The sequence below is a fragment of the Balaenoptera physalus genome, assembly GCF_965194825.1.
Source record: "Balaenoptera physalus genome assembly, chromosome: 16".
Classification (NCBI taxonomy): domain Eukaryota; kingdom Metazoa; phylum Chordata; class Mammalia; order Artiodactyla; family Balaenopteridae; genus Balaenoptera; species Balaenoptera physalus.
Window position 1 is genome coordinate 46,172,532 of NC_138898.1, and position 12,726 is coordinate 46,185,257.

General features: G+C 49.9%; 1 protein-coding gene across 3 annotated transcripts in view; it reads left to right on the top strand.

The window, feature by feature from the left end:
* The first annotated feature begins 9,870 nt into the window (after nt 1–9,870).
* The window catches only part of NAPB (NSF attachment protein beta), a 40,014-nt gene continuing 37,158 nt past the window's right edge, over nt 9,871–12,726 (top strand). The window contains exon 1 of one of the 3 annotated variants that reach the window (XM_082431773.1): nt 9,871–10,069. In XM_082431773.1, coding sequence (XP_082287899.1) covers nt 9,972–10,069 — 98 coding nt within the window. In that variant the 5' untranslated portion in view covers nt 9,871–9,971. The remainder of the gene's footprint in view (nt 10,070–12,726) is intronic. The other 2 variants (XM_082431772.1, XM_082431774.1) reach the window with 2 other exon arrangements.

Here is a 12,726-nt window from a genome sequence, read left to right on the forward strand (position 1 = left end):
GTATCTGGCCCAATCATGTCCACAGAACAAGGGGAAAATAGAGGACGTATTTATTTCCATGGAATAATAGGAAAATATGTTGCTTGGTTACAACCAAGGGGTAAGAGGAAAATAGGGAGCCTGACTATTTCCATAGAATAAGGGTACACTCGTTGGTTATGTTCATGAAAAGTGAAAAATGGGAACCCCGTTCTTGTCAATAGAAGAAGGGCAAAATATGGCCTGGTTATAGCATGGAACCACAGCAAATATGGGGCCTGTATATGTCCATGGAACAAGGGGTGGGAAGGAGGGAATGCACAGGGGCATGAGGAAACTTTGGGGGGTAGATGTGTTCATTTTTATGGATTGTACAGATGATCTCATGGGAGATTCGTATGTCAAAGCTCATCAAAGTGTGAGTTTAAATATGTGAGTTCATTGTATGTCAATTATACCTCAAAAGAGCAGTTTGGATGGATGGACGAATGGATGGACAGTTGGGTGGATGGATGGATGGATGGATGGATGAGTGAGTGGGTGGGCAGGTGGATGGATGGATGGATGAAGGGTGTGCAGGAATAAGCACAGAGCTTCCTGTGGAACAGACACTCAGACTGGAGTCCCCCTCCTGCCACCACCCCTTTTCCTGACTGGTACCCGGGCCACTGAGTGGGAAAGGGCGGCCCCTGCAGAGCCTTGCGGGGGCAAGGATGAGAAGAGTGAGGTCTGCACCTTGGCCCCTTCCACCTGCCTGGACCCAGGCTACCTTCTCGTCTGCTGCCACGCCACCCAGAGGAAGACAATAGTTGGTTCTTAAGAAAGAGGAAGCATCTTTCCCAAGAGTCCAACAAACCTGACCTCCTGACTCACAGGCTGAACCTGGTAGCAGAGCCATGGCTGCACCAGTCACGGTGGCAAGAGGATGGGATTCATCTCTGATGAGCCCTTGGCCGGTTGTGTGTGGATCAGGTAGCAGGGATCCAAGGGGGGCCCCTCTGTGAGCTGCACAGCTTCCTCGTTTTGCTGTTGCCAACCAGGCTTGGGATTTCTTTATCAGCTGCTCCCAAGGGAAGATAAGCAGGAAATGAAACTGCCTTCGCACTCAGCAGAAAGGCTCTGCTTGTGAGGCTGGGGTCTGGAGACAGGAGTTTCCAGGCTGTGGCTTTTAACCCACTCCCTGGTCCTACCTTGGTCACTGTCGTGTCCCCCACCCCTGCTGCCCTCGTCCCATGAAGTTCTCAGAGCCGGCACAGATCACCCTGGTCAAAACCTCTGCTCGTCGTGTTACGCTCTGACTGGACATCTGAAGTGGGGTGCCATTGCTCCCCAAAGTGGGGGGGGACCTGGAGGTCATGTAGCAGGTGGGAACCCATGCCCTAGGGCGCCCGGCATGCTCCAGGACAGGTTGCCAGGTAGAGCATCCCCTGCCCAGCCAGGCTGGGTCCAGACATCCGGGCTGGTCAGTGGTCAGGCTGGTCTCACTGTGTGTCCTGGGCTGCTGTGAAGGGCGGCGCTGCCCAGCAGGGGCCGAGGTGGGGCAGCCTCGCCACTGTGGCTTGGCCATTGCTTTACCTCCTGAGTCTGTTTCCGGGCCTGTAAAATCGGTGTCATAGGAAGCAGACTGTGAAAGTTAAATGATAAAAGGTACAGAAGTGCCAGCATGGTGCCTGGGGCAGGGCTTCAGCTGTTTTAATAAGAAGGAGGAGGTGAGGTAGGTGGACTGGCCCTGGGCTTCTGGCCATTCCCTCCCTCCATCCCTCTGCCACTGCCGGCCTGGGCCTGGGACACGGGTCACAGTGTCACGCTCTCTTAGGGACCTGCGTCTGCCCCCGAGCCTCTTCTCCTCTATCTGGGGGAACAAATGAGCCCTTGCAAACAGCAGGCTGTCTTCCTCTGGGTTCTTCTCTCCACCGTCTTTTTGTTTTGTTTTGTTTTGTTCGTGTTTGTGTCTGATAAGCTCCGCCTTGTCCCCTAAATAGTCCTGATCTGGCCTGGCTGCTGACCTGGATGTAACCCAGGCAGGAAGCCAATCTATTTGAGGCTCACCCTGCCACCAGAAACCCTTCAAAGAGAGCCCAGCAGGGAGCAGCCCCGGGATGGAGGGGTGGCTGTCCCGCACGCTCCTGGCGGAGGCTGCAGGGGACACTGCCAGCCGCCGGCGGCAGCCCTGATCCCTGGGCTGCAGCGGAAGGACGTGGCTGACCCCGTCTGGAGAGGCCTGCTGGTCCCGGGGAGCAGGCCAGCAGCAGCGAGCCAGCAGTGACAAGGCGGAGCTCCAGATGGCTTGGAGCTGGCACCACCTCAAAAGGCCCAGCGGACGTTTGCTCTTTCCAGACTAGGACACCTGAGAAACCATGGGACTCAGAAGGTCAGAGAGGTCACAGGGGCTGGCATTCTGTCTCCACGGGGCTTCCACCTGAGGACCGAGGGTGGCGGGTTTGTCACACGCCGTTGTCCTTTGTCACATTGCTTTTCTGCAGACGGTGTCCATAATCCATAATCCTGCAATGTTGGTTTACCAATTCCTAAGCAGGCTACTCCACTTAAACAGCCATCAAGCCCCATCCTGAAAGCAAAGAAAAGGCACCCAGGCCCCGCAGGCCTCTGGCTACTTCCCTGCTGTCTTTCTGGTTTTCTATGAACAAACTACTGTCCTCCTGAGGCAATGAGCAGCAAAAGCTGAAGAGGACCCAGACTTTGTTGTAACCTTCAGTTCTTTAAGTCCTTTGCCCATGTTTTCTATTTGGTTGTTGGTCTTCCATTGATTTGTAGAATTTCTTTACCCTTAATAATAATTATCTGAGGGCAAATGTGCTGCAAATATCTTTTTCTGGGTTGTGGTTTTGTCTTTCTGTCGTAGTCATGCAAAGTTGGTGAAAATAAATCTTTCATCTTAAGGGAGTGAATGTATCGATTTTTTCTCTTGTGGTTTGCAGTTTCGATGTCTATTTAGGAAATCAAGGTCATAAAGCTTCTTTCCTGTATTTTCACTTAAAACTTCTTAAAGTTTAGCATTTCACATTTATGTCCATAACCATCAAGATTTTTTTGCATGGTGTGCTTGCTAATGTTTGTTTAAAATTTTTGTGTTCATGTTCCTAAGAGAGACTGGCCCAAAATTGTCCTTTCTCACACTGACCTTTTCTGGTCTGGGTTTCAAGGTTATACTGTCTTCAGACAAAGAGCTGGGGAGTGTGTCTGTCAGGGTCCCAGCAGTAAATAGGATACACTAGCAATAGGGGGGCTTATTTATGGGGTGATCTACAATGCTGCAAGGGCAAGGGAGCCCAGGGCATAGGGCCATCATTTGCTACGAGATGAGGGGAGCCTCAGCTGGCCACCTGGTCGGGGGATGTCCCTTTCCTTCTGCCCTCCACCACAGGCTGGGCACCTTTTTGGCCAGACACAACAGGAAGTCAGAGGTCAGGGCCCCATTGATGGAGTCCGTACAGGTCAGCACCACAGGACAGACAGCACCTCACAGATGGGTGGTGAGTGGGGCTGGGGGCAACGTGATCTGACACAGGGAGATTTCTCTGTCTTAATTCTCAGGAAGAGTTGCTAGATTTTTACTTTATCCATTTCTTTTAGGGAGTGGGAAAGAGAGATTCCCTGATCTGACTTCATTTCATTGTCTTTACCAGATACCCTCCTAATGTAGTTGATTTTCATCATTCGAGGTAGTTCTGTTCTGTAAAGTCAGCACAAACCCTAAATTAACAAAGACCGAACCATCGCCATCCCAGAGTAACATAGGTTTGCTTCCCGTGAGTGTCTGGTCACCCATCAGTATGTCACCATCTTGTATATGAAATATATCGTTTTATTTGACATCTCGTTGACTCATTAACAGGGACTCACAGCCAACAGCCCTGTAACTCGTGCCTGAACGAAGCTTATCCAACAGACGTGTTTCCTCTGGAGGGCATGGCCCACCTTCTCCCCTGAGGACGCTAGATAGCACTTCAGCACCATGCTCGGGGGCCGGTTTAAATAGCGAAATCGCCAACAGAAAGTACAAAATGTGAAAGACGTGGCACTAAATAGACTACGAGAAGGACAGTCATTTACAACATGAGACCAGCGTGTGGACTCGTCCTCGTGTGCATCGAGCACGCCAATATCTCCTGCTCTGCGCACGTCTGCAAATGACCGCAAAAGTGCCCTGGGTGTTGATTTTGGCTACAAATAAATGTTAGGGAATTGGCACAGTTGCAGGCACAGAATCCGTGGGCAATAAGCATCACCAGTGTTTCCCGATCCCGTCACCAGTACAGAGGGGCGGAGTGTGAAGAGGGGCCGTCACCACACCCTAGAAAAGCTGAGTCCACGTGACCGCTGCTGGGAAAACCCTTCTTGCACTCTGGGACGGCCCTGAGTGTTTTGGTAATAGCCAAATGTGACAAAACCCAAATATGCCACAATGGGGAACGGATATGTTAAATTCAGTGCAGTGAACTATTACCCATGAACAATCAATTACAAAGACTTGTAGCAATGTAGAAAATGCTTCTTTCCTAAACAAAATACAAATATACACCTTAATAATTCCTGCATATTTGTAGGTTTAAAAGATATTTAAAATATTTATTTTATTTTATTTATTTTTTTAACTCTATTTTATATTAGAGTATAGTTGATTAATAATGTCGTGATAGTTTCAGGTGTACAGCAAAGTGACTTACTTATATATTTTCCCATTTAGGTTGTTACATAATATCGAACAGAGGTCTCTGTGCTATACGGTAGGTCCTTGTTGGTCATCCATTTTAAATATAGCAGTGTAAAAGATAAAGATTTGATAGGAAAACATATTTGTGAAAAAGAAAGTCTCAGGTAGGTAGAAATATGGGTGAAAATTTTTTTCCTAAAATTTCATTTAATGTGGCATTAAATAATAATGTGAAAGGAGGGACTTCCCTGGTGGTCCAGTGGTTAAGACTCTGTACGCCCAATGCAGGGGTCACGGGTTCAATCCCTGGTCAGGGAACTAAGACTCAGTGCAGCCAAATAAATAAATATTAAAATAAACAAATTCCATTAAAAAAATAATGTGAAAGGATATCAGAACAGTCCAGGAAATAAACTATTTTTTTCCCTTTAAGCCATTGTACCTGTAGCTCAGAACCATAACTTTGAAAAGAATTATATTAAGCTGAAAGAAGAGAGGTCTTTGAACATATCATATGAATAAAAGTTGTGTCATCTTTGTTTTTATGCCTATTTACCATATTTAAAAGCATCAAGCTAATTTCAAAACACGTTTTAGAGTTTCATATAGATTAATTAGAAGAATAACATTAACAACAATACTATTTTTTCATGAGTATTTATTATAACTTAAGATTTTCTATGTTTCCTATAACAGATATTGTGTATTAAATTAATTTTACCTTTTCTAATTCTTTGTTCTAAATTTTATAAAATAATTCCTTAAGGAAATGTTAAATAATATTAACAAAGCCACCTTTGGGAATATTTCTAGAAATTTTGACATGGTGTGAAATGTCTCAAACATACACATATCCAAATGTTGTTTTGAAAAGTAAAAACAATTGTAATAAAAAAACACAGATCCAATGATTCCTCTGAAGCTCCCCATTCAATTGCTCTTGCGTTTGCAAGTCCTTGAGGAAAATGAAAAGAACCACTGGAAACAAAGTAATTAAATTCTATCCTTAATGCTGCAAAAAGTACAGAAGCCCAACCTCATCAACAAGAATGGAGAACATTCGTTGTCCTGAATTCGTTACTTTGATGCTTTTGGATGAAGGGCCTTCTGGAATGGCTTCCTTTTTCCCCTCTTTCTAAACGGGAGCAGGGGATGGGGCCTGGCTTTGACTGGCTGCCTCTGAGCCACTCATGCTGCAGATGGAAGCGAGGCCGAGATGTCCTTGGAGGAGACAGCTGAAGACGGGGCAGAGCCTGTCAGGGCTCCAGGGCCCTTGGAGGCAAGGGCGGCTCCCAGCTTGGGGGCTCCCGCTTCCCAGCTTTGTCAGCACAACCAGAGTGGACCAGGGTGGGGGCTGGCTCCCTGGAACCTAACTGTGGAGGTTTTAACATGTCTGCAAAGCCTTTGAGACCCTCCCCTTGAACACAGGTGAGTGATTTCCTTCCGGGAAACGGAAGTGATGCCTGGAAACTTTGGAGACTAGGTTAAAGGTGATGGGGCTGCTGCCTGGGTCCCAGCCCCCAGCACCTTTGGCTCTTTGACCACCACGTGAGTCCAGAGAGAGCCTGCGAGGGGCCACATGAGTCTTCCCACCCCCGGCACCAGGTGAGTGGGAAGAGTCAACCCCAGCTCCAGCTACACCCTCACTGAGAGACCCCGAGTGAGACGCCAGGCATCCGAGGCAGCGCCTCGACCACGGGGGATGACAGTGACAAATGGCTGTTGTGGTTTTATACCATGTTGGAAGTGGGAACCAGAGCCCTGCGTCTGCAGTGACCCACAGGTGAGAAGCTCGGCTGATGAACTTGCAATGAGCACGGGGGCCGGAACGCACCTACTGGTCCTCAGCACACACTCTCCCTGTCCAGACTGGTGTCCTCCCAGAAGCAGATCTTGAGACAAGGATTCTAGTGAGAGCAGTTTGTGGGGAGGTGACACCACTAGGCAGCGCCAGTAGGGGTGTGGGGACAGGGCGGGGAAGGAAGTCAATGCAGGGCACGGAACAAGCTACCTTCTCCTTTTGGCAACAGGGGCTCATTCCCACCGAGCACCTCGGGGGAGAGTGTAGAACATTCCTCAGCTGTCCCACCAGAGGGGTGTTTATCCTCCAACTTCTAACAGTCGTTGATTGAGGGCTGCTCCCAGGAGGCAAAGGGGCGTGAATCCCCCTGTTCATGAGGTTAATTACCTCCCCCTTGCCTCCCGCAGCATCCGATCAGAGCAGGCTGGAAGGCCAGAGAGAACCGTCAGGAGAATTGCAGGTGCCGGCAGGTGGGAGCTGCAGGCACAGGAAGATTAAGTGCTAGTCACCGTCGGAAGTTTCCTACTGACTTTGGAACAGAGCGTGACACTAGGTGAGCTGTACCTGGCAGCTGCCGCCTGGCCACTGAGCAGTCAGAGGCACCCTGATGCAGGCCGCAAGGGCGCCCGCTGCCCCCACAGCTGCTGGCTCCACACGGGACCCCCATGCTGCAGCCCCTCTGTGAGCACATGCAGACACCACACCTAGATTCCCACGTGGGTCACGTCCTGACCCGCCTTTCCTAGAGCTGCAGCTGTCACAGGGCCTGTGTCTGCCTTTGCAGACCACCTCTCAGGTGGGTGGGTGGACATGACATTCCATCTACTCCTGTGTGTCCGTCACCTGACCTGCTCACAGGGATAGGCCTGCAGCTTCTGCCTGGTTCCTTCTTGTTCGGGGTGAAGCTCCTCTTTTCCAGCTCCATCTTCTCAGAAGCTCTGAAGCCGTCTTCCTCTTTTCTTCAAAGTGTGCAGAGCTGCCGAAAGGCAAGGTATGCACAGGCCAGTGTTGTCCACTAGAACTCTGTGCAGTGATAAAATGGCAGCCACTAGCTACATGTGGCTGTTCAGCAGTTGAAATGTGGCCTGACTGAGGGGTGAAATTTACATTTCATTTCATATCATCTGATCTAAATTTAAGTGGCCACCATCCTGGCTGGCACAGGTGCGGGCCACGGCTCCTTCGGATCTACTCCAGGGCCTCGCCGCCTCCTTGGTCCACTACAGCTCCTCCCTCCTGCTTTGAGGATCCCGCCTCCGTCCATCTGGTCAGTGCTCATTCTGAGACGTCTGTCCCTCTGCCCTGCTACCTCCCCTCACCCAACCGCCGGGAGAAGAAAACACGCACTTGACACAACAATGAAGGTTTGAAGGTTTTTCCCACAGGGGTGTGGTCTGGGGGGAAGGCTGGGAGTGCCCGTGAGAAAGAAGACACTGAGCGAAATACCCAGAAACATCAAAACTGTCCAGATGTCCCCCTGCCACCCATCACGGCAAGTTCTGATTTAGAGGAGGCAGTCCATCCTGCCTCCTTCTCCACTGACTACAGATTTGAGAATCTAGAATTGCATGCTTCAGAATAGTGGTGTTCTTTCTTAAACGTACACTTCCTAGACTCCAGCTCCACGAGATGCCAATACAAAGAGCGAGGGGCTTAGGGATCAGTATTTCTTGAACATCCTTTGGGAACTGCTTTAATCAACACACTCACGCTGCACTGGGAGTTTTCGAGTTGGACCCTCCACCAAATCCCCACAGACTGCTCTGCTTCTCGACTGCTCGTGTCCACTTTTTGCAGTTTTTCTCTTTACTCCTGCATTTACTTCCTCTAATTTCCTGCTTCCTTCTTCACCAATACTGCTCCAGATTAGCTTTTTGAAGTTAGAATAATGCATGCAGTAAAAGTTAATAAACTCTGCCTGAGGATCTGAGGCTTCCTTCCGTCTCTAGAGTGGCTGCACTGCAGGGACTCTGTGACATACGCTTTAGTGACCTTTCTTATTAGGAGTTTGGCCCTTCTTGCCTTGCTCTCCCAGTTCAGGCTTCATTTGCTTAGATGTATTTTGTGTGCCAGTGCCCACAGTGTATTTATTAATAGTTTGAAACTGTCTCAAGTTCTCATTTGGCAGCGATTTTCATATTTGCTTCACCACCTCTGCTTTAGCATTGCCAAATGTAAATGGTCTAGACTGTGCATTAAAAAATAACTCCCTCTGACCTTCCAGGACAGGCCTGGAAATCGTTGGCACAGGGTAGCGTCTGTCTACGGATACTTCTCCTAGGAGATTATAAATTCCTGACAGGCAGAACTGTGTCCCAGGAGACCCACTCCACACTATGGCCAGCATTATGTAAAGAATAAGAGAGCTCAATGGCTCAAATCCATTGAAAAGAATTCAGTCAATAAAAACAGAGGATTATGCACATATCCCATATATGCAAGTCTTCTTTAACCAAGGAAGAGAACCGACAGAAAGTTACAATATGCGGAGACTTAAAAACAACTCTGAATTTTTTAAAAAAATAAATTTATTTATTTATTTTTGGCTGCTTTGGGTCTTCTTTGCTGCACGCAGGCTTTCTCTAGTTGCGGCTAGTGGGGGCTACTCTTCCTTGTGGTGCGCGGGCTTCACATTGCGGTGGCTTCTCTTGTTGCGGAGCATGGGCTCTAGGCGCGCGGGCTCCAGTAGTTGTGGCTCGCGGGCTCTAGAGCACAGGCTCAGTAGTTGTGGTCCACAGGTTTAGTTGCTCCACAGCATGTGGGATCTTCCCAGACCAGGGCTTGAACCCGTGTCCCCTGCATTGGCTGGCAGATTCTTAACCACTGCACCACCAGGGAAGCCTCAACTCTGAATTTATATTGGGGCAAACGTTTCCTTCTTAAATGCCTTGCTCTGAAGATAAACGTGGTTCCTCCTGCTGCTGGAGCTGGAGGGTGGTTGGGCGGAGCATCGCAAGGTTATTGCAGCTGCGTCCCTGGCCGCCTTACATCACGCTCGCGGAATTCTCGGGCAGTGAAGTTTTCCAGCCTGCCACCCGCCGTGTCCTCATCCACCCCGTTGTCCCCGCGTCCCTGTCCATCCCCTGGCCACGATCGTGCTGGGCAGAGACTCCTGATCCAACGTGATGCTTGAGTTTGAGGCGGTCTTCTCTGGAAGCCACGGGCTCTTTTCCGTTCCCCACATCCTTAAAAGATTAACGTTCCCCTTCGCAGAGGGCCCTACAGAGGGTCAGGACCCCCGCCTCCAGGCCCTCGACGCCCACGGGCTCTGCGGCCTTCTGGGTATGGCAGTGGACGCCTCGCTCGCTCCCGCCGCCGGAGTGCGGCCCGGACTACAACTCCCGAAAGGCTGCACGGCGCGCCTCCGCGCCCCGCCGCTGCGAGAGGACGGCCCAGGCGCGGCCTGGACTGCAACTCCCGAAAGGCTGCGCGCCCCGCTGCTGCGAGAGGACCGGGAGGCGCGGGAGGCGCGTCCGACCCGGAGAGGAGCTTGTGGCGGCGGTCGCGGCTGGCGACATGGACAACGCGGGGAAGGAGCGAGAGGCGGTGCAACTAATGGCGGAGGCCGAGAAGCGAGTCAAGGCCTCCCACTCCTTTCTCCGAGGGCTCTTTGGGTGAGCGCCGGACCGCGCGTGCCCTGAGCGGGGGTCTCCGTCCTTGGCCGGCGGCCCCCCCACTTCCCTCGGGGCCCCCCAGAACGCCCCAGGCCCCCCCCCCACTCTCCAGGGACCTCCTAGGACCCCCGGAGTCCCCCACCTGCCCTCCAGGGATCTCCTGGAACCCCCGGAGCGCTCCCCACGCACCCCCTGGAACCCCACGGCGCTCCAGGGGCCCCCATGCGCCCTCCAGGGATCCCCTAGGACCCTCGGAGGCTCCCCCCCCGCGCGGGTGCGGGGTCCCACCGGCCGCGCTGGTGTGCGTGACCCTCCCTGCGGCGGCCACACCGGTTTGTTATTTCGCCACGAGTGAACCGACGTAGCTCGGGAGACCCGTGCGGGCGTGAGGCACCGGGGAGCGGCGGGTCCCGGACCCCCAGCCCCAGCGCCTGGCCCGCGGTCTGTCGGGGGCGTCGGGCTGGCGGTGGGGCCGCGGCAGCCGCATTCCACCACCCGGTGCCCGTGCGCCTTGCGCCAAGTACAGGTTTAATAAATATCCGTGGGAGGAATGAGTACGTTTTCTCAAACTGGTGTCTTTCCTTCACTGGAGATTGATGTGATACCCAGGGCCTCCTGTTGGATTAGGGATAACGCAACTCCTCTAAGTCTGCGTCATTTGGGAATCCCGTTCATTTCCTATAATTCTTCTGTGCTCTCCTAGGGAAGGTCTTAAATTCGGACTTACCAAAAAGCAGAGCCTGCGTTGACAGTCCTTGGAAGAATTCTGGGCGGTTGAATATGTGAATGATTCAGCTGTTTAGGATGAGAGAGGCAGAAAGTTCGTGGTGGTTTACTCTTTTTCCTTTTGGAAGTGAAAGGTCCTCGGCCAACACCCAGAGCATGTTTTTATTCTGAGAAGGACCGGGGATCCGTATTTAACTGTTGCATTATTAGACGCAGTTTTATTTCTGTACAAAATCGGTTTGGAATTTGCTAGTCTTGCCACGTTCGGTCTTTTGGTAATACTTTACCGTTGTTGATAATCTCCAGGAAATGCTCATATGCAGGTTTCATGCAGTGCACGTAGTGTAGGGTGCAAAGATGCAGAAAGGTAAGGGTTCCTGTCCTCAAAAATCTCTCGGGGCACTTATCCCAGCTGGTTTCTAAATTTCTCATGTGATGTGTGGTCTGCATTGTAGCAGTGAATTATAAATTTGTTCCCCTTTAAAAGTTATGGCAATACATAAGGAGCACTGCCTAATACTTGATACTAACACCAAACAATAGCTCCTTTCTCTGGTTGTTCGCAAAACAATTACAGTTTATTTATATAAAATTTAATGTCATAGCACCTCAAGCTGGGAGGTGATCGTAATGGCACAGCGTTTCAAGTCCAGATGTGCTTCCCTGGAAGAGAATCTGTAATTGGCAGAGGAAAAAAGCCGGAGAGCACTTGATGCTTCTCAGGGGCATGCTCCTTTCTGTGAAGAGGTGTTGTGTTATTGTTTTCGTGAAAGTAGGCCAGGTCTTGAATCAGTAATCTTTAAGGGATTTTAAAAAGGCCTTTTGATCACCTGTTTCATTGGCATGCTGTATAGGAAGACTTCATCCTCACCATTCACACTCAGTTTGCTTGAAAGTCATTGCATCCTAGGTCTGACGTGGATCCAGTAGGTCAGTTTATTATCCTCGCTTTGGGACCTCGGGCAAGTTCCTTAGCCCCTCTGTGCCTCAGTTTCCTCGGCTATGAAACGAGGTTAAGAGAAGTATATCTCATAGTGAGTGAGGGTTTTTTGAGTATATGCTTGTAAAACATTTAGAGTCATTGAAGATGGGGATTATGAAATATTAATTAGTATCTTCATCAAAATTTTCAGGCCGTTATTTATCAAGGAAGCAGCCAGACAGATCAAAGCAGGATTTTGGAGCCAAAGACCTTTTGGACTGTATCATTGGTCTTTTAATGAAATAAAGTATTTGAAAGAGCTTTGCACCATGTAAGGGTTATTTATACTATGGAAGACTGTGTTTTTAGTAATACTTGGCTCCAGAAAAACTTGGGGGAGAGGGTACTCAGAGTTCTGTGAGGTTTAATAGCATTACGTAATTCTTTGAAGCCAAAAACCAGGCCTAGTTTCTCTCTCAGTGACAGTGGGAAGACAGATTCTGTATCAGTTTCAGTCGTTCAGAATCTGATGTTACATCTAGCATCACTTGCACCTGTCATCACCCTTCTAAGCCGGGATATATGTTACTCCACCCTGCCCCCACTCCCTTAGCCAGAGAATTTTCCCATCTACTTGTTTTCCTTTATTTAAACCACAGTGTAATCTATCTTCATGTCAGTCTCCTTAATTAACAAAACATACCTGCATGAGTATCACCAGTATCACCGAGCCCATCTGTTTAAGAGCTGACAGTGCTTTAAAGGGGGCAGGGTGATGCTGTTTGGGGCTGTGGCAGCCATTACAAGGTGCTCAGTGTACTTTACTGCAGATGTGTCACACCACGGACTCATTATCCCAGCTGCAGGTTAAAACCTGTTAGAAGTGGGTCCCCTTCACTCAGTGTTGATCCACCACCCACGCTGGTTTTGTGGCAATGCTGTATTCTCACTACTGTTCTGTAGCTCTTCCTTTTTTGTTGCTTTCAGTAAAATTAGATGAAAATATGCA